General features: G+C 36.1%; 1 protein-coding gene across 1 annotated transcript in view; it reads left to right on the top strand.

The window, feature by feature from the left end:
- The first annotated feature begins 2,473 nt into the window (after positions 1 to 2,473).
- The window catches only part of NCKAP1 (NCK associated protein 1), a 108,637-nt gene continuing 84,224 nt past the window's right edge, over positions 2,474 to 26,886 (top strand). Inside the window, exons 1-2 of the mRNA XM_042994862.1 lie at positions 2,474 to 2,860; positions 20,836 to 20,946. Coding sequence (XP_042850796.1) covers positions 2,753 to 2,860; positions 20,836 to 20,946 — 219 coding nt within the window. The 5' untranslated portion in view covers positions 2,474 to 2,752. The remainder of the gene's footprint in view (positions 2,861 to 20,835; positions 20,947 to 26,886) is intronic.

Raw genomic sequence — 26,886 nt, 5'->3', positions numbered from 1 at the left:
CTACATCTATCTCTCTAAAGGCTTATAATAATTTTAATGATCCCTGAATATGTTCTAGGGACAAAACAGTAGAAATCTCTTAACTGAAGGGAAACTGTTTGGAAATCTTCAGTACCAAAAATAACTGTGAAGACTGCTGTATATGATGAGGGAAATAAAATCTTCAATAATGCTTTTGAAACTTAGCTCACTAATCATTTTTAAAATTTTATGCTTTTCCAGAAAGCTATGGTAGGAAAAAACCACAACAGGCACAATTTTTCATAATACCTTTACAGGCTGATTAGCATGGTATAGGATATTTTCAAAGACTGAAGAAATAAATGAAAATATAAAATGATATACTTATTATAATTGCCATAAGATCATATGTACGTGGCAAAATATATAATTACCCTAGCTCTGACAGTATACTTTTTACACATACAGGCAAACACTGAAAGGGTTGAATCTTAGTAACAAAATGCTTTTTGATGCAAAATATAGAAAAAAATGCAAGAATTATGAATACCTCATTTAGACATAAACTCTTTTACTCAAATAGGCATATTCCATTCACTCTAGGGTCAATATGTCTAGAAATTAGTTATAATAAAAATTGAATAATGAGACTAACATCTACAGAGTTCTCCCTCTATTAGGTATTCTGAATTATAAGTAGGTACAACTGTTCAAGTTCATATAGAAACATGATAGTGGTTTTTCTTGAGTAGCAGTTGTGTTCAAATTGTAATATGGTGCCATTTTTCTCGTTCTTTTTTTGCAGCACTTTTGAAAAACTAGAAAATGATGCAAACTTTCATTGGTGCACTCTGTAGTTCTGCATCTAGCTAAATTTGTTTGTGGTCCCCCAAAAGAGCACATCTTTCCCTCAACGTTGAACATCTTTCAGTTTTCTTAACCAATTGTCCCAAACCCCTTTGCAGCTTTGCATTTCCCAGGTCTGCTCTCACTGTGGCAGGCTCCAGATGCTTGCCTCCTCTAAATTGAAAGTTTAACTATCACGTTGGAAAGTAAATCCCCCAACACTTAGAACTGAGTAATAGCTCAATAGGTGATCTCTAAGGTGTTTACATTAAAAAAAGAAAGAAAAAAAGAAAATAAAGGACACTTTAGGTACAAAGCCTTCATTCAAAGGTAATGAAGTTCTTTCTATGTGTAAAATTTCAAGCAGTGTCAGCTATGATAGACTTTCTGGTGGATGTTGGACTTCTTTAATGCTCCTTAACTCAAATGCATTTAGTCCACTCCCTTTCTCTTGTCAAGATAATAAAATAAATACTTCTGTAGGATGGTACATTCACTAGCTTTAAAAAATGTTTTAAAAGCTATTCATCACAATTTCCTTCTCATAAGGCATTTAGATCAATCTAACGATAGCTTATTTACTCTTAGTATATTTTTTATTGAAGGTGGCAGAACATTGTGTCGTAACACTAAAAATTAATGAATATAATACAAAGATTAACACATTGAAAGAAATTAAGGCCAGAAATAATCAAAGCAGTATGAATCCTCTTGGCTAGAACGCCTCATGCCAGTCAGTTACATAAGTCCTTTATTCATTCACTTTTGGAACCAAGTCTAATACATTTGACTAGAGGGAGTAGTCTTGGAAGAAGTAGCCGGGAAGAAATTGATCAGGAAAAAACAAAAAGATGGAAAAGTAGAATGTTTCCAAGAAGGGGTGGGATTTAGGGTGGAGGCATGGAAAAAATGCGAGCGTTCCTTCATTCACTGAACAAGCATTTATCTTTTGCCTCCCTCATGCCAGGGCCTATTTTGCGTCTTCTCCGGATGGGTGCTGCTAGTCAACAAATTCCGGATTCCGATTATCTCAGGAACTTGAGTTGCCCTCACTTCCGACCTCCCCTCTCAAAAACTGTCTTCAGGCAGGGGGGTAGGGATGGGATAGGGAGGATGGGAGAGGCGATGCCCGCCTCGTGGAGCACAACATCTGCTGTGTTCAGCGACAAGCGTCTGTCAAGCGGTGGGAGGAAAAAGAGCTTGGAGCCTCCAGCCCACTCTTAGACGAAAGTCGCCTGAAACGCTCCCCTCCCCCCCCCCCCCCCCCCCGACTTCTGCTGATTTCTTTAGGAAGGTGCTGCAGAAAGGCAACTTTTGGGAACTTGTAGAAGGGTGTGGGGCGAAGCGGGACGAGCGTGGAAATGCGACTCCACTTGATCTCAGCTTAGGACTCCCACACTGGGATCAAGCGCAGCGGGCGCGGGGGGCCGGGACTGGGGCAGGAGCCCAGTCCGAAGCGGCAGCGGCAGCGGCGAGGCCGGGCGGGGCGGGCGAAGGACCCCAGGGCGCAGTTCCCCGTCCGGCCTCGCGGGGGCGCCGGCGCGGCCGATCAGGTGACCGAGCGCTCGTCCTGGGCTGCGGAAAGCGGCCTCGTTCTCAGCCGCCGGAGACGCCGCCGCCGCCGCCACACCTAGTGGAGGAGCCGGGGAAGGCGGCTCGGTGGGGGCTGGGGCGGAGAGCGCCGGGGGTGGGGACGGAAGGGCGGCGGGCGGAAGGCAGGAGGCTGCCGGGACGCGGGCTCCTACGGGGGAAGGGACCCCCGAGGCGTCTGCCGCGGTTCGCTCAGTCACCGGCGCGGGATTGGGGCGCAAGGGTCATGGGCGCTCTCCCCTGAGACGGAGGTCGCGGGCGGTGGGGGAGGAGGCCCGACAGAGGTTGCGGCGGAGGCCGCGGGCCGGTGACTGGGTGCGAGGCGGCCGGCGGCGGCACCACCACCAGCACCACCATGTCGCGCTCCGTGCTGCAGCCCAGTCAGCAGAAGCTGGCGGAGAAGCTCACCATCCTCAACGACCGGGGCGTCGGTATGCTGACTCGCCTCTACAACATCAAAAAGGTGCGCACGGGCCGGCGAGACCGCGGCGGGGGCAGCGGGCGGGCAGAGGAAGGACGCACGGCCGGGGAAAACCGGGGGTGGGGGCAGCGGGCGGCGCCCGAGGCAAAAATCACGGCAGTGCCGCGTCAGGCCGGGCCCGGGGTCGCCGAGAAGCGCCGCGGCCTATTGCGGAGTCCCGGCGCCTCCCCCGGTGGCGGGCGGGCCGGCCGGAGGCAGAGAGAAGCCATTTCCCAGCTCCCAGCAGCGGGATCCGGCCGGGCCGGCGCGGGGCCCGGGGCGCCGCTGCCGCCCCCTCCTCGGCGCCCCCGCCCCCGGAGCGGGGTCTACAGGAAAGGGAGGGCAGAGGGTGGGCGAGATTGGGGGAGGGGGGAGGAGATAGGAAAACTTGGGTGTTCATAACTGAGGTTGAATGGTAGGAATCAGTCGGAGGTGGTAGCAATTTTGTCTCAGTTTTTTGGTGTGTAAGTGTGTGGATGTGGGAAGGGAATGGCTAATCGGGATGAACCCCGCATCTCCTCCACTTGCCACTTTATTTTGGATTGCTAAATAACAGTCGTTTGAGAGCATGTTGACAATTTGGAATTATTTCATTTTGAAGGTAGAGAGGAGGGGAAAGTGAGGGTGGAACCAATTTTCTTCTGAAATACTTCTGGGCTGTGAGTCACGAGAACAGGAATAACAACCTTCCATCCCTCTTTACTCCTCCTCTTAGTTTTTGCAACCATGTCTATCTAATAGCACCGAAACACCATTTCTTAAAGTTCGGTGTCGGTACAATTAGAACTGTAAATATGTTGCTATTACTGCTGGTTTATAACATGTAAGGAAAATTTGTGTAGTTGTAACTAAAAGGCCCATCGACAGTCTTTAAATGGCCTCAGTAGAATAAGAAATGGAAGGCTGAGTTGGAGTTAAGAGAAATAGATGTAAAGATAGGACAAATATTGTATTAATTTATCTTGAGAGTAAACAGACCAAAATCGTTTTCCTTTTAAGGCAAGGTTAGTAAGTTTCAAAGGACGTGGTGAAGAGCAGATTAAAGAGATTTTTGGGCACACTCTACCATTTTTTGAGTTTGCAGTGTGTATTTGATGTCATGTTTTCATAGTTATTTTTGTTGGCATTTTAACTATATCATGAACATTCCTTGTAGCTTGACCATAGCAATATAATTATAATGTGTGTAAATTAGGGCTGCTGAAGAAATATTTTTTTGAAATCCATATCATGGAGTTCAAGTTTTAAAACTGATTTATTCCAACAATTTGATATAGATGTTGTAATTCTAAAGGAGAAGACTATGCTAGCTTAATAGTGATAAATTTTTTATAAGGATGGCTTGTGTTCCTGTTGCTCACCTGAATGCAAGGATTGATTTGCCTCTAAACTCAGTAAAATCTGGAGAGGGCAACTGCAACATGTCTATTCAGTTTGTTACATCTTCTGTGGCAGGAGCTCAGCGTCATCACAAAGAAGCCCTCTGCATTTACCAAAGAGCTTTGGTTATACATTTATGGTAGATGGAAACAACTTAATTTTAGATAGTACTACTTACAGGTTGTATTGACTTGAACTTTTCTTGTGATATTATGCTCCTTAACAAACTTTCAAATTAGTTCCTATATGAACTTTGTCTAAAAAAACAAGCAAGGCAAACGGTACTAAAAATTACTAGACCTGTGGTATTGTGGTTAAAGGAAATGGTTACGATGGTTTTCAGAAAAGGAAGTGAGAGTAACATCAAAAGTGATTTGGGTATTTGGGCAAAATACCTTTTTAAGCATGCATTTAGACATTTTTATGGTATAAACACAACCAAACTTTACCTATTCTACCTTCATAAATTGCACAAAATTAAAACAAACTTGAAGCGTTTGAACTCCTGTTATTTCAGTTCACTGCCTTAAAAGCTTGTTTTTTTCACTTCCTGTTTTGAGAAGCTTCAGGTTCTTATATTACTGAGCTATTGAAATTTAAAATGATTTGAACGTGATTATTCCATCCAATTGTCAAATATTTGAGTTATTGTTGTATTTCAGCACTTAACGCATATTTAGAGTTTATTGAGAAATATTTTGCCTATCTTGCCTTACGTTCCCTCTGGGCACGGACGGTGTTAACTCGTTTTTGAATTACTGGTACTTAGGGCCTTACCTGGTCCAGAGTTTTCCATTAAGTCTTGTTGAAATGGATGAATAATACATATATATATATATGTGCATATATATTGGTGCACATATGTACAATGTATATATTTAACATATATGGTATGTTAAAAATATATATACGCGTTTAACATATATGACATATATAACATGAGTGTGTGTATAATCTTGCTCTAGTTTTAATAATAGCTTTTGGTTTGCTCTCCTTGTGCAATTTTGCATACAAATGCATCAGATAGCTTTTGCATCTTTTAGCCTATAGAGTTGTCTGTAAGACTGGCATATCTTCCTGGCTGGCTAGGGATTGAAACATTTGTTCAAAAATCTTGCCAAAAAAAGTGAGTAAGATTGGTTCACCATGTGTTTATAAGGTTCATGCTGTCTGCATTTTTATGACTGTATAAGCTACATCTTTTTAATCCCAATCTCTTACAGTTCTCAGAAAAACCTTCCACTGCATAATACATGTCTACCAATCAATTATCACATTTTTATTAATGCGTACATGCATTAGATTGTCTATCAGATCTGATTCCTGTTTCAGTTGGAAGTCTACATGGAAATATTTTAGTGAGCATACACAATGAAAATACTTAAAGTGACCTGAGTAAAATAACTTCATAAGTTACTGTAATAAAAAATAATATACTGGGGTGCCTGGGTGGGTCAGTTGATGAAGCATCTGACTCTTGATCTCAGCTCAGTCTTGATCTCAGGTTCCTGAGTTCAGGCCTTGCATTGGGCTCCATGCTGGGCATGAAGCCTACTTAAAAAAATCTATTATCTATATATGTATATACAGATGTATATATATGTATATATATTATATATATACACACACACTTTAATGCTTATTACAGGAATATAATGTGGTTATTGAAGATGCCTTTTTATTTATTATTATTTATTATTTTTATTTATTAGAACGCTAGTGGGGGAGAGGGGCAGAGGGAGAGAGAGAGAATCCCAAGCAGGCTCCATGACCAGTGTGGAGCACGACATGGGGCTTGATCCCAAGACCCTGGGATCATCACCTGAGCCCAAGTCAAGTGTTGGATCCTCAACCAACTGATCCACCCATTGGTGCCCGTTTTACTTTTTTTTAAAAGAAAGTTGATCAGTTGAAAAAATTTTGAGATCTTAATATGTGCAGGTTATGGAAATTTTAAGGAACTTGTAGACTAATCACATCCTTATGTGAGGACAGAAGGAGGAGTCGCCTGGGTAGCTCAGTCGGTTAAGTGTCTGACTCTAAATTTCCACTCAGGCCATGATCTCATGGTTTTGAGTTCGAGCCCAGCGTTAGGCTCTGTGCTGGCAGTACGAGCCTGCTTGCTTGGGTTTTTTTCTTGCCGTCTCTGTGCCCCTACCTTGCTTGAGGGCGTGCATCGTCTCAAAATAAACATTTAAAAAAAAAAAGGAAAGAACAGGTGAAGGAGGAGTTTAGGAAAAGACATGAAGGTGGTAGGTAGTTTTATGTTTACATTTATTTGTGTCTTAATTCCTTAAAAATTCTGTTTTTTGTTGAAAAATATGTCTTTTTCCAGACCTGGTAATGCTACTTACCTACGTGTTGATTTTTAACATTTTCCAGTCTACTTTTATATCTGACTGGTGTGGTACTGGAAGTACAGTAGTGGGCCAGGGCTTAGGAGACCTGCATTCCAGTCTTCAATCTGTCACTGAGCGTTTTGTAACATCGGAGATGTCTTGACTTCCCTGAGCTTTATTTTTTCTCATCTGTAAAACAGACGAAAATTAACTGTAAAAGGAATGTTAAAGTCCATTCTAGCTCTCATTATCTTATCTTTATAATGTTTACAGTGGCCCATTTTAAATAGTAACTGAGCTCAGTTTAGTTTCCATAATGCAGAGATAATGCCTGCTCTGCCTACTTCACAGGATTGTTTGTGAAGATAAAAGATAATAACAGTGTTAAAATAGTTTAAAACTTTCATGAATGTAAGTGTTTATTTAGGAGTCTCAGCAGCTTTTTGGGGGGCAACGTTTGTTTTTTTCTGAAATTTTGCTGCTGTTAGCAAACACATTCCCAAATACCAAAACATTTTTGCTGAGTTGAGCAAATATTTCTATTTTGTTTTTTCAAAGTCTCCTTTTTTTTTTTTCCCTACCGATCACTAATATGAACGATAACTCTTTACTAGAAAGGCCTCAGTTAATATTTGCGTGATTTTTCTAGTTACATCATTGCCTTAATTCTAAATGACGGAAAAGAAGAAAAGACCCACCCAACTATTGCAGACTTTTTTTTTGAATGGTGTGTGTTTGCAGATTTCAATGTATTTTCACTTGTTTAAAAAAATTTTTTTTTATTAGAGGCTCTCTTTTTTTTTTCATAGTCTTCTCCCCATGATTTTGGATACATTTATTTTATGAGGAAAAAATGAATAGGAGTATAAAGAAATTGAAAGTCCTTAGCTGGTACCTGCTTATTTAATGGAGGAAAAAAAAAAGATGCATGTGAAGGAGGGGTGTAGTGCAAGGTAAAGGGAGGGGAACCAGCTTTAGTTTTCTCTTTCAGTGTTCTCTTTTCATTTAGGGTATTATTTTCTCCATTCATCAATCAGGAGCAGAAACATGCTCCAAAGATTGGTTTGTGGCAAGTTCTGGAGTAGTAAGTGTTGTTAGTATGAGATTCCCGCCCCCCCCCCCCCAAGGGGGTTTCATGAGAGCCTTAAGTATGTTAAGAAGGAAACATCTCTCCATAAACCCGAATTAAATAATATATATTATTTATTTAAACAGATCCTATTATGTCTATTTGTAAGTTTATTTTTTAATGAATGCTGCTTGTAAAAATGAGGATTTGATAATTTTTTTCTTGTTATATTGGATGGTAGGCCGAGGAAACAAGATCACTGAAAAATACTTAGGAAAAATTATTTTTATTTTTTAATTTTATTTTGTTTTTTTATATTTTATTTATTTTGTGAGAGACAGCACGAGCTAGGTAGGGGCAGAGAGAGAGGGGGACATAGGAGCCAAATCCGGCTCCGTGCCCATAGCAGTGAGCCTGATGTGGGGGCTCAAACTTACGAACTGTGAGATCATGACCTGAGCGAACTCGGATGCTCAACCAACTGAGCGACCCAGGGACCCCATTTTTATTTTTTTTAAGTAGCAATGATAGATTATCCTTTGTGGACTTGTTAAGTAACTTAAATATTAAGCATTTTTTAATGATTACAAAAGGAATACATTTATTGTATTCCTGTTTATTGTTAGAAATTCAAACATAACAGAATTGTGTCACTTCAAAAATTTCTCTGCTTACCCATTTCCTACTTTTAAAAATAAACCTTGTATACTTACATGCTTTTCTGTGCAAATGCTAACATATGTGCATGCATATTTTATTACCTTTTGATTAAATTAGATTCTTTACAAAAATAAAAATGAAGCATCATGAATGCAGTTTACATATAAATGAAATTAGGGTCCTTAATCTATTGCTTGTATACTTTGTAAGAAAAATTTAAAGGAATGAACATAGCTACTAGCTAGCTATGTCCAATATGTTAAAAATGAGGAGGCTCAGGTGAAAAACTGTCAGTGTCAGAAGTAATTGTCCTTCTTGACTAGGATGATTGAAAATCTGATCCATGTTATTGTTTGATAATATCCTAGGAATGTTCACATCAGTTAAATTCCAACAGTAATTTTGGGTCAGCTCCAGTAGTTATACACTTTATATGTTACTAGAATTAAATAGTTTCATCTCTTTATTGTCCAAAAAAAAATGTGTAATGAAATTACTGCTAGCTGCCATTGTATGCTGTTTATATTTTTTTCTTTGTCTTAGTTCTGTGATGTACATACTTATTTCTGGATAAAGGAGTTGAATTTGGATAGGTTAAGTAATCTGTCCAATTTTTTTTTAGTTTATTAATTTTTTTTTTTAATAATCTCTATACCCAATGTGGGACTCAAACTCATGACCCCCAGATCAAGAGTTGCATGTTCTTCTGACTGAGCCAGCTGGAATTCAGATTGACACCTTTTTTATTGACCACTAAGTATGGGCTCTTCATTTAATTATTTTGCCATTAGGTTTACAGTCATTGATATTTTTTTGGTAGATAGAATTAGATTTTTAACACAGTAACCTTAAAGAAATATGTAATTCTGTTATAGTTTTTGTCTTTACTGTAGATTGCATTTGTATGAACTTTGTATGGATTTGTATGAAAATTGAGATCATACTATCAGTGTACCAGAGTGATTATTATTGGAGACTTCCGTTTAGCTTTGTCATGTGTTAAAATGAGCGGTGATTTAGAACTAGGAAATTTATTTATGTATGTAAGTATGTATGTATATTTTTGAGAAAGTAAGAGACAGCCTGTTGAGCACAAGAGGGACAGAGAGAGAGGGAGACACAGAATTTGAAGCAGGCTCTAGGCTCTGAGCTGTCAACACAGAGCCCAATGTGGCACTTGAACTCATGAAGCACGAGGTCGTGACTTGAGCTGAAGTCAGAAGCTTAACTGACTGAGCCACCCAGGTGCCCCTAGAATTAGGAACTTTAAAATTCAATTCAAATTTTTTGGGAAACATATTTTGTATTTACTTTTCATGTTCTGTGCAGTTTTTCTTTGTGATTATTTCTAAAATTTAGTCCCTGACCTATTAAAATATACAAACTGAAAGAACTAATCATATAAACAATACTAAAGAAACAGGAACTTGCTTAAATTGGGGGAAGAGTATTTATAAAGCAGAAAGGAAAGTATAAACTAAAAGATACAATGAAGTAGCATTTATCTTTCCTAATTTTAAGGACACATGGAATCATTTCCTAACTCGATACTCTGTTCCAAATTAAATGGAATTTTAAATGTACTTTTTTCATTTTACATGAAGTCAAATGGTAACATTTTCACATTGAAAGTTCCATAACATGAAATATAAGAAGTGCAGTAAAGAAAGCCCCACCAGCAGGTACCAGGGTGGCTCAGTCAGTTAAGTGTCTGACTTTTATTTCAGCTCAGGTTCATGATCTCATGGTTTGTGAGTTCGAGCCCCGTATTGGGCTCTGTGCTGACAGTGCGGAGCCTGCTTGGGATTTTCTCTGTCTCTTCTCTCTCTGCCCCTCCAACATGCACATGTGTTCTCTCTCTCTCAAAATAAATAAACTTTAAAAAAAAGAAAGTCTAACCAATAAGTTTGTTTCTGTCTTGGGCAAAAATTAGTAATTAGTAAACTAGTAGTACTCTTCTGTGTTTTGTTGTTGTTGTTGGCTGTTTTTACTGTTGCCTTTATCAGTAAATGTAGTAAAATCTTTTTAGTTTTAATGCTGTAGGAATTTGCAGTACCATAATTAGACTTTGGTAAATTTTTTACTTTTGGTAAATTGTGATGAGACAATCTCCTAGTTAATTATTTCTTCAAATAGTGTTACAGTGTAGTGTTTTAGTTAAATAAGTTAACAAACTTCATAAGTTCTTGAATTGCTAATTTGTAAGTAGGGTTGTACGTGTGCCAATTTTAAAGGTATCTCCTGTTTTAAGTAAAAGCCTATATTGGAAAATACTTTTTTATTGCATAGATACTTGATAGTATCTAAAACTACATTTTAAAAAGTATTTTATATGGGGCGCCTGGGTGGCTCAGTCGGTTGAGCGTCCAAATTCAGCTCAGGTCACGATCTCGCGGTCCGTGAGTTCGAGCCCTGCGTCAGGCTCTGGGCTGATGGCTCAGAGCCTGGAGCCTGTTTCAGATTCTGTGTCTCCCTCTCTCTCTGTCCCTCCCCCGTTCATGCTCTGTCTCTCTCTGTCTCAAAAATAAATAAATTAAAAAAAAATTTTTTTTAAGGTATTTTATAAATCTTACGAACTGTTGTTTTAGTCCCAAATTTTGAGGGTTTCCATTTGTTTACTCTTCATTTGTTGAATGTCTTCCTTCATAGACACTGGTAAATTAATATACAGTCTCCAATGTCAAGAAGTTCATATTTTAGTAGGTATGAGAGATTTACAGAGATCTAACTGAAATGTATTATGTAAGTGTGATTATGGGAATCTTCAGAAGAGCGTTGAGGATTCCATTCTGAGGAAGAAGAGATAATGACTTTTGTGCTTGGTTTTGAAGTAGGAATAGAAGCTTCAGGTAGGCAATGTCAAGGAGTAGTCAGTCATTATTTAAGGTTCCAAAACTTCTGTTCAGGAGAATATATAAAGATATAAAACATATAAGGTTATAAAATACCTTAGTAATGTCTAATGTCCTTCTTGCTGGCATACAGCTTCTAGACTTGTCTATCATTTTCCATAGTTGTAGTATATTCTGTAGCTTGAGAGAACTAGATTCTAGATAAAGCTCTGGTACTATTTTTTTTTTTTTAATTTTTAATGTTTATTTGTGCGAGAGACAGAGACAGAGTGCGACTGGGGGACAGGCAGAGAGAGAGGGAGACACAATCTGAAGCAGGCTCCAGGCTCCAAACCTTATAAGGTTAATCAGCACAGAGCCTGATGCGGGGATCGAACCCACAAACCGCGAGATCATGACCTGAGCTGAAGTTGGACGCTTACCTGACTGAGCCACCCAGGTGCCCTTCTATTTTGTTTTTTTAAACTTTGGGCAAGTTATTTAACCTCTCTGGGTTATAATAGTTTCTTTATTTATAAGCTTCGAAGACTAGTGGTTCTTAGCCAGGGATACATAATATAATCATTTTAAAGGGTTTTTAAAAATACATGTGTATCTTGACACAAACTACTGAGAAGAAAAAGCCCCTGAAGTGATTCTGATGTTAAGAGCCACTAAGATAAGTAAAATATGTTTTTAATACCTCTGATTTCTTTCTCAGGAAGTTGTTCACTGTAGTGATTTAATTTTGTTTTCTGTGGTATAACTAAATTTCTGGAATGCTAGTAGACTGCATGTAGACTTTCTACCAGCAAAATCATCTACTGAGTATTTGTTCTCAGCTTCTGTTATGCTTCAAGGTACACTTTTTATTTTCTATGCCATGTTAATCTTCTTGATTCTAACTCTTGAAATCTTAAATAGATATGCCGTTTCTCCTACATCTGTGGAATACTCTTTTTATTTTTTATTTTTAAGTAATCTCTACAACCAACGTGGGGCTTGAACTCACAACTCTGAGATCAAGAGTTGCATGCTTCACCAACTGAGCCAGCCAGGCACCCCTGTGGGATACTCTTTAGTTAACCTTATAAGGTTGAGAATTCAATGAGTTAATTAGTATTAAGTGCTAGTGCAGTGCCTGGCACAAGAGTAAGAAATAAATAAGTTTTGGCTATTGTTACCGAACCTATTCCTGGGCCTTGAAACAAAGTGGAGCTTTAATAAGTGTTTATTTTTTTCCCCTGTTAAATCCATCTCAAGACAACTTCTAGAAATATTTCTTAATTATCCTTTTTAACTACCTGACATTATAGTTTGATATCTACTTACTGCTAATACAGAGTAAGTATTTATATGTATTTCAGAAATGTGTTCTTCAGTAGTCCTTTAAAGAGTAGCTTCTCTAAAACAGTAAAAATATCATATATAATGCTTTTAAAAAAACTATGGAGCACCTTTGTTTTATAAATGGAGATGTTTTTCTGTATTGCAAGCTGAAAAATGTTTAAGAGCAACAGTGACATAGACCTCTTCTTTTGAATTGAGTAGTAATTAGTAATGCATTTGAATCATTAAAATTTTTTAAATGTTTCTTTTTGAGAGAGAGAGAGAGAGAGAGAGAGTGAGCAAGTGGGAGAGGGGTAGAGAGAGAGGGAGGCAGAAGTTCTGAAGCAAGCTCCATGCTGACAGCAGAGAGCCTCATGTGGGGCTCAAACCCAGAAACCATGAGATCATTACCTCGAGCCAATGTTGGACAGTTAACTGTGCCACCCAACTGCCCCTATATCATTAAAATTTTTAATTAATTTTGAATTATATAAGACATTGAAATATTTCTTAAGTTTGTGATTTTTCCCAGAACTAGTGCTTAGAAAACAATAGGCATAATTTATATACCTTTAAGGTGGATGTTATTAGCTGTAAATAACAGGTAGTTATTGATAAATTTACATTAATTAAAAAATTTTATTTATTTTTTTATTAAAAATTTTTTTTTAATGTTTATTTATTTTTGAGGCAGAGGGAGACACAGTGCGAGTTGGGGAGGGGCAGAGAGAGAGGGAGACACAGAATCCGAAACAGGCCCTAGGCTCCGAGCTGTCAGCACAGCGCCCGACGTGTGGCTCGAACTCATGGACTGCGAGATGATGACCTGAGCCGAAGTCAGATGCTCAACCGACTGAGCCACCCAGGCGCCCCTAAAAAACTTTTTTTAATGTTTGTTTATTTTTGAGAGACAGAGCATGAGTTGGGGGGGAGGCGCACATAGAGACAGGGTGACATAGGATCCAAAGCAGTCTCTAGGCCCTGCTGCCAGCAGGATGCTGCTGGATGCGGGGCTCAAACTCACAAATCGTGAGATCATGACCTGAACTGAAGTTGGATGCTCAATCGACTTGAGTTACTCAGGTGCCCCAATTTATATTAATATTAAAGAAAGCATTTCTAATAATTCCAGTTAACCTTCCTGTGAAGCTTCTTAATCTAAATTTTAGCAGTGAATTGCTTTTTTTTTTTTTTTTCACTTCCCAAGGGGAAGTTCAAAGCAGTTTGGTTTGCCAAAATGTAGGTGATATGGACAAGAAAACAAAATAATTGGAAAATTAACCACTAATATGAGAATTTAAGGCTTGTTTTGCTTCTGACAGATTTTCCAGTACCTATTGAAAAATTTCATTGTATTATTTTCATTATTTCTAAAATAAATAAAAGAAGGCTAGGTAAGTTGCTTTACTAGTCCATGATTTTAGGTGATGTTCATTCTTCTTCTAGGCTTTAATGTCAGTTAATTTCCTTGGAGACTTGGGAGAATCTTGGTCCTGTTACGCTTTTAATTGTGCAAAACCTTTAAAAACTCTGACTTTTTTTATTGAGAAAAAATTAAATTCCTGTTTCTATATAAATTGGTAACATTTTGCATTTTTCTGTTCTTCCCTTACATATTCAGATGGGGCTGGTTTCTTTCCTGTACTCTCACAAATAGTATTCTCACTCTGATCTCTGGGATTTCATTCATTTTATTTTTAAGATTTTTTTTTTAATGTTTTATTTTTGAGAGAGAGCATGAGCGGGGGAGGGGCAGAGAATCTGAAGCAGCTCTAGGCTCTGAGCTGTCAGCACAGAGCTCAACATGGGGCTTAAACCCATAGACCATGAGATCATGACTTGAGCTGAAGTCAGATGCTTAACCAACTGAGCCACCCAGGCACCCCTGTTCATGTTTTTTAATTAAATTATTGAATTTATTTTATTTTTTTAAAAAGTTCATTTATTTTGAGAGAGAGAGGGGCAGAGGGGCAGAGAGAGAGGGAGAGAGAGAATCCTAAGCAGGCTCGGCACTGTCGGCACAGAGCCCCACTCCACGCTCCATCTCTCATGATTCTGGCTCAGGTCTTGATTTCATGGTTTGTGAAATTGAGCAAGGGGCTCTGGGTGGATAGCAAGAAGCCGGCTTGGGATTCTCTTTCTCTCTGCTCCTCCCTGACTTGTACTTTCCCTGTCTCTCCTAAAATTAATAAACGTTACGAGTTGGACACTTAACCAGGTGAGCCAGCCAGGTGCCTGTAAGTTACTATATTTAAAAAATTGGTTTGTTCTATAGTTTTTTGGCAAAGGAATGTGTTTTACTGCTGACTTAGATAGACTAGGACTTAAAAAATAAAACTGATCGAACTAAGCAGGTTTTTCCTTTGATATTAATTACTCCAGTGAAAGTTTTGAGCAGCTGAGGTAGTGAAAGAATGGGCATGTTTTTTTACTTTTTGTGTTTTTAAAAATTTTTTTTAATTAAGCATTTTTAGTGCTTTGGAATCTTTGGGTCCTCAACAGCTAATAGTTGTAAAACCTTAATTTTTCTGAAGCTCCTTTCCTCTCCGTTGAGTGATGGGTTAGACACTTTCTAAAGTATAGATGTTTTACACACAACAGGTGCCCAGTAAATGTTCTCTTTATTCCCTACCCTTGTTGTTGTTTTCTTTTTTCTTTTAAAAAAACTTTTTAATGTTTATTTATATTTGAGAGAAAGACAGAGTGTGAGTGGGGGAGGGGGCAGAGAGAGAGAGAGAGGGAGACATAGAATTTGAAGCAGGCTTCAGGCTTTGAGCTGTTAGCACGGAGCCCGATGTGGGGCTTGAACTCACAAATTGCAAGAACATGACCTGAGCCAAAGTCATATGCTTAACTGACTGAGCCACCCAGGCGCCCCTGTTTTCTGCTTTCTTGATTGTCGCATAATCTCTTATGAATAGAGGACTATTTCTATCTATATTTGATTTTTTTAACATGATAAGTTCTTGAAAAAACATGTAGCACTAATCACGTAAAATTAATCTGTGTTATGTAATCTTATGTTGTGACAGCCTAAGGAAGGGACTTGGAAGGGGTTTTGGTGGTAGATTGGCAGAAATATTTGTTTTAAGGTTTACTTTAAAATCACATAAAGTTTGGTCTTGAGGTTTCCAGTGAAGGATGTTTACTTTTTGGCATGAGTAAAATATTATATGGTTTTCTAAAACATCTTTGTTCTTTATTTTTGGTAATAAATATATTTGTATTTTGTGAAAAAAATGAACTTGGAGATGTCGATTGAAATACTGACCTAGAATTGGTTACATAGAAAATCTTAACTTTGATAATTGGGAACTCACTATAGATATTGATGTGTTTTGGGAAGTTTTATTTTAAAAAATAGAAGATGATTATTTAGAACTTAATTATTAAGTGCTTATGTACCAGGCACTGGAATAAGCACTTTATTTGCAGTTTGTCTTTTAAAAATCTGTACAATCTATCCTGTTAAGTAGGTAGTATTAGTACCCTTCATTTGTGGATTATAGAACTGAAGTTCAGAGATTAAACAACTTGCCAGGAAGTCATATGGGCTGTGCTCTTTGACTCAGAGACAGATTTCTTAGTTATTATATTTAAGTATTCCCTTTAACACTAGTGCAATTTTATCTGTCACATTATATAGTCATAACTTAAATAAAATATAAAAAAAAAAATTCAAAAAACCTAAGGGGCACCTGGGTGACTCAGTTGGTTGAGCATCCGACTTTGGGTCAGGTCATCATCTCGCAATTTGTGAGTTCGATCCCCGCATCGGGCTCTGTGCTGACAGCTCGGTGCCTGGAGCTCCCTTTGGATTCTGTGTCTCCTTCTCTCTCTGCCCCTCCCCCACTTATGCTGTCTCTCTCTATCAAAAATAAATATTTAAAAAAATTTATATAGTCATAACCTTGTTGAATTTAAAGATAGGTAGAATATTCATAGAAAATAAAATTTCAATTGTGAGAACTGGAAGTTTAAGTATATAAATATTTAAATTCGCTTTAGATCTTCTGGAATTTTAAATTACAGTATTTTATGCATTATGAAAGCATGGTAAGTCAAGATAAACAAGATTTTGGAGTGGGGTTTTTTTTTTTTAAATTCTTTGGTTCAGATATAGTGTCCTTTTTCTCTAGTGAAGTAGCTCTTTTAGCCAATTAAGCAAAAAAAAAAAAAAAATTTTTTTTCAGTAGGGCTATAAGTTCAGTTATTTAGATGCAATTTTGCCCTGTACTCACCTTTTCCTTCTTTCTTTTTCTTTTTTGGTGTGTGTGGCATGGTAGAAGTATTCAAAAGTTTTATTCAAAAGTTTAATTTAATTGGTAATTTGTTAAATCTTTTGATTCAGTCTTTATGGTAAGCCTTTTTGATATGTATTACTGTAAAATGTGTTAATAACTAAGTACAGTAGTATATGTCATTTTCTTAAATGTGCCACTTCAAAGGATGATACTTTTGAGAGTGAAAGATTAATTTTGTGTAATATTGTAGTTGTAGGATGAGGTAGAGTTTCATAGGTACCAACTGCAGACAGTGTTTTTGAAATACAGGTTGTTATTTTATGATATCTTTGTCCTGCATATCCTGAAAATGAAATGTGCTGAGTTAGGGTGGGGAAGAAGAAGATTAATTTTTATAAACTGAGACAGCTGGTTACTTGGAATTTTGCTATACTGTTTTGGTATAGTAGGAAATCCCCCTCCCCCCCCCCCTTTTTAATGTTTATTTATTTTGAGAAAGAGCAGGCAAGCAGGGGAGGAGCAGAGAGAGAATCCCAAGCAGGCTTCATGCTGTCAGCACAGAGCCTGATGTGGGACTTGAACCTTAGGAATCACGAGATCATGACTTCAGCAGAAGTCCGTCGCTTAACCCACTGAGCCATCCAGGCGCCCAAGTAGGAAATCCTTTTTTAAAAAATCTTCATTTTTGAGAGAGAGAGAGAGAGAGAGAGAGAATGAATGGGGGAGGGAGACAGAGGATCTGAAGCAGGCTCCGTGCTGACATCAGAGAGCCCAATGCAGGGCTCGAACTTATGAACCGTGAGATCATGACCTGAGCCAAAGTCAGATGCTTAACTGACTGAGCCATCTAGGCACCCCAGTAGGAAATCCTTTTTAACTGAATTAAGTACGGCTTTTTGTTAGATGTATTTATTTACTTAGATGTTAGCTTTTAGTCAGGTCATTGTTTTTTCTTGTACTTTTTTTTTTTCTTTGCTTGAGTTTTCCTTACACAGTGTCTCTGTTGGTATTTAAATAAATCAAGCAGGTTGATTTCAGAAAAAATAAAATAAGGTCTAGTACTTTTGTATAGTACCTATGAACCCTGTATTTTTTATTGGCATTTCTGAGTGCTCGTGGTATGCTAACTATCTGTAAATTGCATGCATGCACACACACATACACACACAGATATTCATGTAATGGGGCTAAAGACCTTATAGGGTAAATTGTATTTATTATCAACCTATGTAACAGATGGAAAAACTGAGGCATAGAGGAGTAAAATCACTTGCTTATGGTTATGCAGCTAGGAAGTGATGGAGCTAGGATTTGAATATCTTGGAAATCATGTTCTTAACTATTAGGTTAAACTGTAAAAGTGCAACAAATTTGGTAGACGTAGGGCAAATGAAGGAAATATGTGATTAGAAGAGGGAATTGTAGTCATTATTTCTAGTTCCATATACTATGATAAATACTGTTTTGCAGTTACTATTCATGAGACTTTTACTTGAGTAATTATAATTATTGTAGCTGTTATTGACAACAACGAGCATTTTTAGAGCATTTTAGAGCACTTATGTGTCAGTCCTTCAGCTAAATATTGTACACAGTTTATCTCTTTTATAATCCTCATAATGAATGTATGAGGTAAGTACTAACTTCCTCATTTAAACGTGAAGAAACTGAGACTAGGAGATATTTTGTAATATATTCAAGTCCTGTGGATTGTAAGTGGTGAAGATTAAAACCCAGTAAGTTTTAGAGTCTGTGTTCTGTCTCCCACTATCGTATGTTTAGCTATGGCTCATTGAGCAGGGTGGAAATAGGGAAATGAATTCCAAGGAAAGATTATACAACCATTTATTTTTCCATTGAAATGAAATTCCATTCTTTTAGTTTTTAGAGGGAGAAGGAAGAGTTCCTCTTATATGTACATGCTCACCTGAGCACGTATATATGTGAGCATACATATATGTTAGTTTTCAGATACTTGATTAAATTCTTATACAGTAGAATTTGTGCTCATGGGAAATGGGTATAGTAGTCTATCGTATTTTTGTTATTAGATAGTCACTAATATTGTTAGAATGGATAGTTAAATTTTTAAATATTAGAATATGGAGGATAAAACATTTCATTGAAAAACTGAATGTAATAAAAAAATAAACTGAATGTAATTTGGAATCACTTTAGGATTCTGCACCACCTCAGGCAATATTTAGGAAACTTGATTTTCATTGTATCATTGGTGTAAGGAAATGCTAATCTAGGTATTTCTGTTTGGACAGAATTTTAGTATGTGGTTCTTAGTTATTATTATATAGCATAATATTTTTGGGGAGGTGGACTAATTAGCAAATTAGTTTATGTGCAATAAATGATGGTCTACTCTGAAGAAAAGTCAGATATATTTTAGTATTTATGATGTTGAAATAGAATTTGCATAGTTGCCTTGTGTCAATCTCGTGAAGGATTATGAAGTTCTAAATTTCTTAAATTAATTTTGCTTTATCTACTTACGTTTGAGAATTAAGAGCATTCTTAATGCATTCCTATTTCCATTTGGAAAATACAGGAATGTTTGCATTGATTTTTATACTTTGACTTGGAAGGGAGTTAGGTGATTTTTGAAAAATAGTTTCAATTTGGGCTGAAGTGCAAAAGTCATCCAATAACAATTTACTTTTATTCTTGGCTACCGTTTCTTTTTAAGGTATGTAAAATTTCACTGACGGTTTTGCTCCTGTTTTTATAGTTGCATGTAGTCTTCATTTTTCCTTCTAGTATTATTTTAAGTTGATTTAGAAAGAGCACCAAGAAACTGACATGGTTGTACACTTACACAGTAGTATTTAAATATATATGAATAGTGTAAACTCTATAAAATCTATTGTATACTAAACTCGCTACTTAGAATACCTTTAAAATTGTAGCACCATATAGTTCTAATCTTGTTTTGTTATTCATAGTCTGCGGTGCATAAGTTCTCTACTGAAACGTATGTCATAGTTTGACAATCATTGTTTACACGTAATTTTCTCTCTTTTTATTACAATGCTTCCCCAGCAAGGACAAGTTTGGAAGGTTTGCAAAGCTTTTCACCTTCCCTTTGCCCGCTTGCCCGCTTTCAGATCAGTTTCATGTTTCATAACTTCTCTTTCTGCAATTCACAACATAGCCATAGTAAAAGATGAAAAAAAAAACATTAAATTGCAATATGATATTTCCTCACACATAGTAGAGAGATAAAACTTTTCAAAGGACACATTAAAAAAAATGCAATGAGAAGTTAAATAGCAATGTTATAGTTTAATTCCGTAAGAAATAACATCTCACTAGCAAGCAGTTAGTTAAATGTCGCATAACGAACCACTGAATAGTACTGATTATATTCTGTATTGCTAATAGTTCAGATAAAAAGTTCTTTCTAATGCTTACATTTGTATAATGCTTTACAGTTTACTACAGAGAATGCTATATGGCTGATGTGGTCAAAATGTAAACATTCCCATTTATTCTGTGCTTATGAGATCTAGAACAGATACAGATTCATTGTTTGACGTGCTGCCGGTATGATGGAAAAATACTGTTGTAACTCAGGTGTTCAGAGGAACAGGTTACACACTTGAGTACTATAAAGACAATTTTAGCAGCTTCCAGTTCTTTTGAACTAGGGCTCTTGTATTAAAATGTTTAAAATGAATGAGGAAAACATTTTGGAAAAGACATTTAAACATAAGCTTTTATTTTATAACACTTAGAAAGAAACATTTCCAGTACTCTTCTGAATATTTAATTTTGTAATAATTTATTAGCTTCAGATGAATACAATTCTACCTCAAACCAAGACTTTTTTTTTTTTCTTTTTCTTTTTTTCTTTAGGTTTGAGCTTTTTTCTTCACTGCTGTTCTGCGCTAACTGCTTTGAAACTTTCCATGCATTTTTTTCAGTAGAAGAACATCTCTGTACTGTCTCCCATTGCATATTTCAGCTGTGACAATCCCTGCACTTTGCCTATTCATTTTATCACCTGCTCACCAAAAACAATAAATATCTCTAATTTCTGATTACAGATTTGCTATTAGTTAGTTGGTTTTAGAACAAGGATGCATTTCACTTTTTTATTACTGTTGTTTTATAGGCATGTGGAGATCCCAAGGCAAAACCATCCTACCTTATTGACAAAAATCTGGAATCTGCTGTGAAATTCATAGTCAGAAAGTTCCCTGCTGTAGAAACTCGCAACAACAATGTAAGTCATAGAAATTTTTGTGCTACTTGATTTTAACCATCAGTAGGGAAAGTAATGGTTAGATTAATACTTGAAATAGTTCTTATTTGTCTAACTCTTTATATTTTGGTATACCAATTATGTACATTGATAAATGACTTTTAGAGACACAGACACTATTCTTATCTTTAAAACTGGGAAAAATGACTGAAGTATGTCACCGTTTTATCATACAAAACGTAAGATGTTAATTTCTTACACACTTCTTCACTTTCAAGTTGCAACAGAAAGTAAGGTAATAGATATGTTTATGTTCCAGATATTTGCATGACTAGTTGGGGAGTTTTTCCTAATAATCATACACTATTTTGAAATTAGTAAGTGTCATAGAGTTTATATTGTTTTTAGTAATTAGCTATGTTTAGTTATAAAATATATGTTTCTTTAATATTTTTACGTTTGAGAAAACTTTCTGAAAAATAATATAACTAGGTGATGTTGTAGGATCTTTATTTTTCCATATTACTTTCTTCAGATGGGGTAGTTTTTCTTAGTATATCAAAATATAATCATATTCAGAGTTTACATAATCCCGATATGTTTACATAATCCTTTGGTAGTTCTTTATAATAATTTCTATAAAAACTAATTTTAGAAAATTAGAGCTAATTTTTATTTTACCACGTTCTTTCCATATAAATTTTGTTGTTGGAATCTTTCTACATGTCTTCTCTTTTTAAATATTTTTCTTTGGTAGTCTTGTGTTACAATCTTTGCTCTCTTTTTCTTTATGTACAAACTTTGTATGGAAATTTCCTCTTACATATAGTCTTCCTACTTTTGAGAAACTGTTTAAAAAACTTTGTCATCCTTTAGTTTCCTTAAATCCTGTATTTTTATTGAAGATTCATATTTAACTTACTGATATCACCTTTACTTAAAAATATTTTAATGTAGAGGGAAAATACCAGTCAGAAGTAATAAAGTCTGGTTAAAGTCTCTTTCTTCTTGTGAGTACAGGTTAATAGAGGTCTTTCTTTGTTTCATAGAATATGTTTTGTAATTGGTATATTAAGGTATGACAACTAGTTCCTGATTACAAATGGGTGATTCAAAGTACACACTTTTTAAGAACAGTATTATTTGTGTGGAGACTCTTTTTAGTTATTGACATTAATTAGCTGACTTATCTGAGAAATAATATACTCAGAATGAGAGAGGGTTTATGAGAATCGTTTTACATTTAGTTTCATATACACTTCTGTTTCTCCTGGCTTATAAAATCTCTGTGATATGAGCTCTTCAGAGAATCATTTAAGTTTAATTTGTGTGTGTGTGTGTGTGTGTGTAAATGTCCATGTGAGAATAAGCATAGTTCCTAAATATGAGGTCTTTTCTTAGAAAATTAGCAAGATCTGATTAAATACAGTTTTCATAACAGTAACATATTTTGTTAAAGAGTAAATTAAGAGTCTTTGCTCCTTGATTTGTGGGGTAAACTTTATAATAATGCTGCTGTTTCTTGTTTTTTCTAATATTTGTACTTCCCTTCTCAACTTTTGCAGCACAAAGTTGTTTTTTTTAAGTAATAGCTTTATTAAGGTACAATTCACATATATACAATTTACTCATTTAAAGTATACAATTCAGTGAGTTTTTAGTACATCCACAGAGTTGTGGGTCTAGTTCCACAATTTTAGAACATTTTCATCACCCCAAAAAGAAACCCCAGGCCCATTAGCATTCACACCTGCTAATCCCCCATCCCTGTGCGAACACTAATCTACTTTCTGTATGCCTGTTTTGGAGATTTCATATAAATAGAATCCTATAACATGGTCTTTTGTGACTGGCTTTTCTGTTAGCATAATGTTTTCAAGGTTTATCCAAGTTGTAGCATGTATCAGTACTTCATTTCTTTTTATTGCCAAAAAAATTCCGTTCTGTGGCTATAACATTTTATTTATCCATCCATCAATTGATGATTGGATTGTTTCTACTTTGCTTACTATTATGAATAATGCTGCAATGACATTTGTGTAAAAGTTTTTGTGTGAACTTATGTATACTTTGAAGTAGAATTACTGGGTCATGTGGTAATTTTTTGTTTAACCTATAAAATCAGTTGGATATTGTTGGATATTATGCTGCTTGTAGAATTTACTTTGGTTGTTTTGTGCAAAGTCTCAGTTTTGTGATACGGCCTTTACAACTATCTCATGTAATGCTATTGTATTGTTTTTTGCCTACTGATGTATTATATACTGGGTATTTATGAGGTTTTATGATCTCAGTTTTGACAAATCCTGGTGAGAAGTTCCTAGCCAACTTGGGTTAGGAAATGACAAATGAGTGCCATTTTGTTATTATTTTTTAATTTCATAGAAGTAGTTAATGGAGGTGTCAGGACTGGGAATGGCAGTAGCATCTGGGAATGATGGAAACTTGCAGATTTCTGGGTGCTAAGTAAACTGAAAAAAATATATTGATACCATGGTTGTTTTTTTTTTCCTTCCTATTCCTGGTCTTTGGGTCACTATATAAATATGTATCACAGAGCATGCTTACTTTATCTCAGAAATCAGGGAGAATTCCTGGTAAGCACTAACTTGTCCCCAGTTTTAGAAAAGGCAGACAAAAATACTGTTTTGGTGAAAAATTAAGCACAAATTTTATTTTGACGTTTCTGAGAGTAGATTCCTACAAAAAGGCTACCTGTGTGCTGATAGATAACCTGGTTATCTGGTATTCTAACAAAGGGAGGACACTGCTAACAGATACAGCCAGATTGGTTCCTAACATAGCCTCAGCAATGATGATGTTGGGTTCTGTTGAGTCAGTTTTGCTGTCTTGCTCGGGCCCTTTTGTGACCAGTTAGAAACTTTTGGACTCTTCCAGTTCTGGATTTAAGGAAAGTCTGGGCCAAAGGATGTCTTGTTTTGTTTTGTTTTGTTTTGTTTCCCTGAGTCATGATGTTGAACTAAATGTGCCCGTAGGCTTCAAAGTAGGCTGATTAAGTAAAATTCAAATGAATAAAAGTTTTGTAACTATAGTAGCACTTACTACGTGTTTAATATGTGCCAGGCTATTTTAATAGAGTTAATAGATTTTTAAATTTATTTTTAGGTTAAGGAAAGCATTTCTGAGCAGAGAGATTGTCTAATTTATAACATGATAATCTTCTAGTATTTTGAAAGGGTGACTGCAAGTGGATGTAAAATTGGTTTCCCAGAAGTTTCTTCTGAGTATATAGAGGGAAATTTGTTATTTTCCTGGGTAAAGAAAATAGTAGAAATTCCATATTTTAACAGGTAGAAATTGTTTTGTCCAAGAAATTCTAAGGAGCATTTTAAGGAAATGATCATGTTTATGTATGTTAAGACATTTCTTATGAAATGTTTCCTAAAATATTTCAAACTTTATTTACCCCTTTAGTTCTTGTGTTGTATTTCCATCTAAAAGCTAGTTTGTTTTTTAAAACAGTTTAAATATCTGACACAACAATGTCATTATAGGATTTGCCTACTTACCTACATTTTAGTATAAAATTTTGGATTTGATTCCCAAATTAATGACAAAATGATATGTGTATGTTGAATTAAGTCTTAATTCCCTAAGAGTGAAGACCTTGTTAGTGAGGAGAGTGCCACAAGAATAATATAAGGGATTCTAGATTGAGAAACAGGCCATTATTGAAATAATATGAAAATTAAGTTTTCAAACTTAGAGGAATATTTTGTGTTATAAGTGTTAACTTTTTTCTTAAGGAACACAGTATTACAGGATATTATGTATTAAATTAAATATTTTAAGTAGCTTGCAAGGTTACTCAAGTAAAGACAAAATAAAGCAACTCTAATGTTGGTTGTGAGACAGCATTAGAATCTGTTTTTAAATAACTTTTTATCCCTAGTGCTTGGTACATAAGAGACAGTAAATAAATGTTTGAATGAGTGAATAAGATTTCTTTTATTCAATCATTATTTAAAATTTATGTCAGAACTCAAACTTACCAATAAATTTTTAACTTCATTATGTAGTTAGCTAAAAATTAACTATCCTTTTTAGTGGAGCTACACAGATACATCTCATTAATGATACTACTGAGAGTAAACTGGAATAAGATGAGTCCCAGCTTCTTAAAAACATAAATGTGTTTTGGGAGTGGGCTGGTGGACTTGAGGACAGATGTAGGGAAACCCTGACACATGCAGTGTGATTTAGTTAGTAGAAGGAAGAGGTGAGGAAATTTACTTGTTTCTAGCTTGTCTTGTCTTGGCTTCCGTTATGATGTGGTAGTATACTGGTTACGAGGATGGACTTTAGAGTCAGTGAAACAGAATTTGAGTTCTGGTCTTTCCGCTTATTAGCTGAATGATTTGGAGTAAGGTATTTCACATCTTAAAGCCTCTTTGTTATTCTCTCTAAAATGATGATAATACCAATCTCAAGAAGCAGTTTAATATCTCCTACAGTACTTCACAGATTTGTGTAACAAATTGCTTTTGAAAAATGGAAGCTGTTATTTATATTACCCCTCTGACTTTTTGGTCTGCTTCACTGGCTTTTCTTCTAGCTGCCCTTTAAATGTGGGTAATTCTAAATGACTCCTTCCCACCCCACCCCCAGCAGTATATATGTATGAAAACTTTCTCTTCCATTGCTTCAACTAAGTAATCTACTCTTCTGTTTTCTGGGTTCTGAAATTCTAGGTCTGATTCCAGCTACCCTTTGGACAGCTGCACAAGTTAAATAATAGCAAACTTTGTATCCAGTATTGAACACATGATTATTCCCCATTTTGTTTCTCTTCTATGTTTTCTGCCTTGAGCCATCATCTTCCACTTGGTTATCTAAACTAGAATTTTTAGATTCCCCTTTGGCTTTTATAAAATGTCAAGTTGGTGATTTAGAGCTCATCATTTTTAATACTTGTCAGTTTCAATAATGTCTTGAATTTATCCCCTTCAGGTCCACGTCTCCTGCTGGGACAAATGCTGTGATAATCCAAACACTGCTTTTCTTGCCATTCCAGTCTCTCCTCCTATTGCCACTCCCCATTCCCCACACAAGAGAGGCCAAACAGAACACTAATCTGTTTCTTTGTGGTAACTCCCATCTCTGTTTTCTTGCCCTAAGCACTCATCTTTGAATTCTGTTGACTAGGATGTAGTAGGCCAGCAAGAAATGCTTTGGTTTTAAAAGGAATTATCATATAATAAGATAATATAACAAGATTTGGAGGATATATTTTGTCATTAGTCAATATGTCTCTCTGTATATCTTATAAATACCCTAATGTAAACTTAAATATTTGGTTTTGACCAAGTAAACTGTGCCAAAATTGAAAGAATTTTAATACAATGAGAACTAAAGTGTCTATTCTTTTAAAAAGGTATCATCAATATTCATTTAATATCTCTTCTACATGTAATAGTCTTTAATTCTAACTTGAATAAACAGAATAAATAGAAGAATGAACCCCTCATTAAAGACACAAGTAAGCCATGCTTTGATATATTTGAAAAGTATTTGAAATAGGTTAAGTGCTGGCAGGGGAATTGCATTAGCACTAATGACCTACCTAAACTGGTTTAAATTTCCTTTTAGTTTATACCTAAATAACATAAATTCATGGTAATGAGCCAAATAGTTTGAGAAGAATTTGAGATGAAAAGTGGGTATATCTCCTATCCACTATTTCCCACCCTAGTCATATTTCTCAGAAGGAACGTCTTATAAGGAATATGCTTGTTCTTTTATAAATTCATTTGCCAGTGTTAGACAATGCCTATTATAAATTCTCTTCTACAGAAGATGATAATTGAGCTCATTCGATTTCTTGTTCCTTACTTACTCTCCCTTCTTGATATTTGATAGTTTTGTTGTTAATATTTTTGGATCATTGGTTACTTCCTTTTTGAACTTCACATAGTACAGTTCTCTGTTTTTATGCCCTCA

Source organism: Panthera tigris, chromosome C1 (genome assembly GCF_018350195.1).
Source record: "Panthera tigris isolate Pti1 chromosome C1, P.tigris_Pti1_mat1.1, whole genome shotgun sequence".
Lineage (NCBI taxonomy): Eukaryota > Metazoa > Chordata > Mammalia > Carnivora > Felidae > Panthera > Panthera tigris.
Note: the sequence above shows the minus strand (reverse complement) of the source record. Positions and strands in the feature narration are given on the sequence as shown.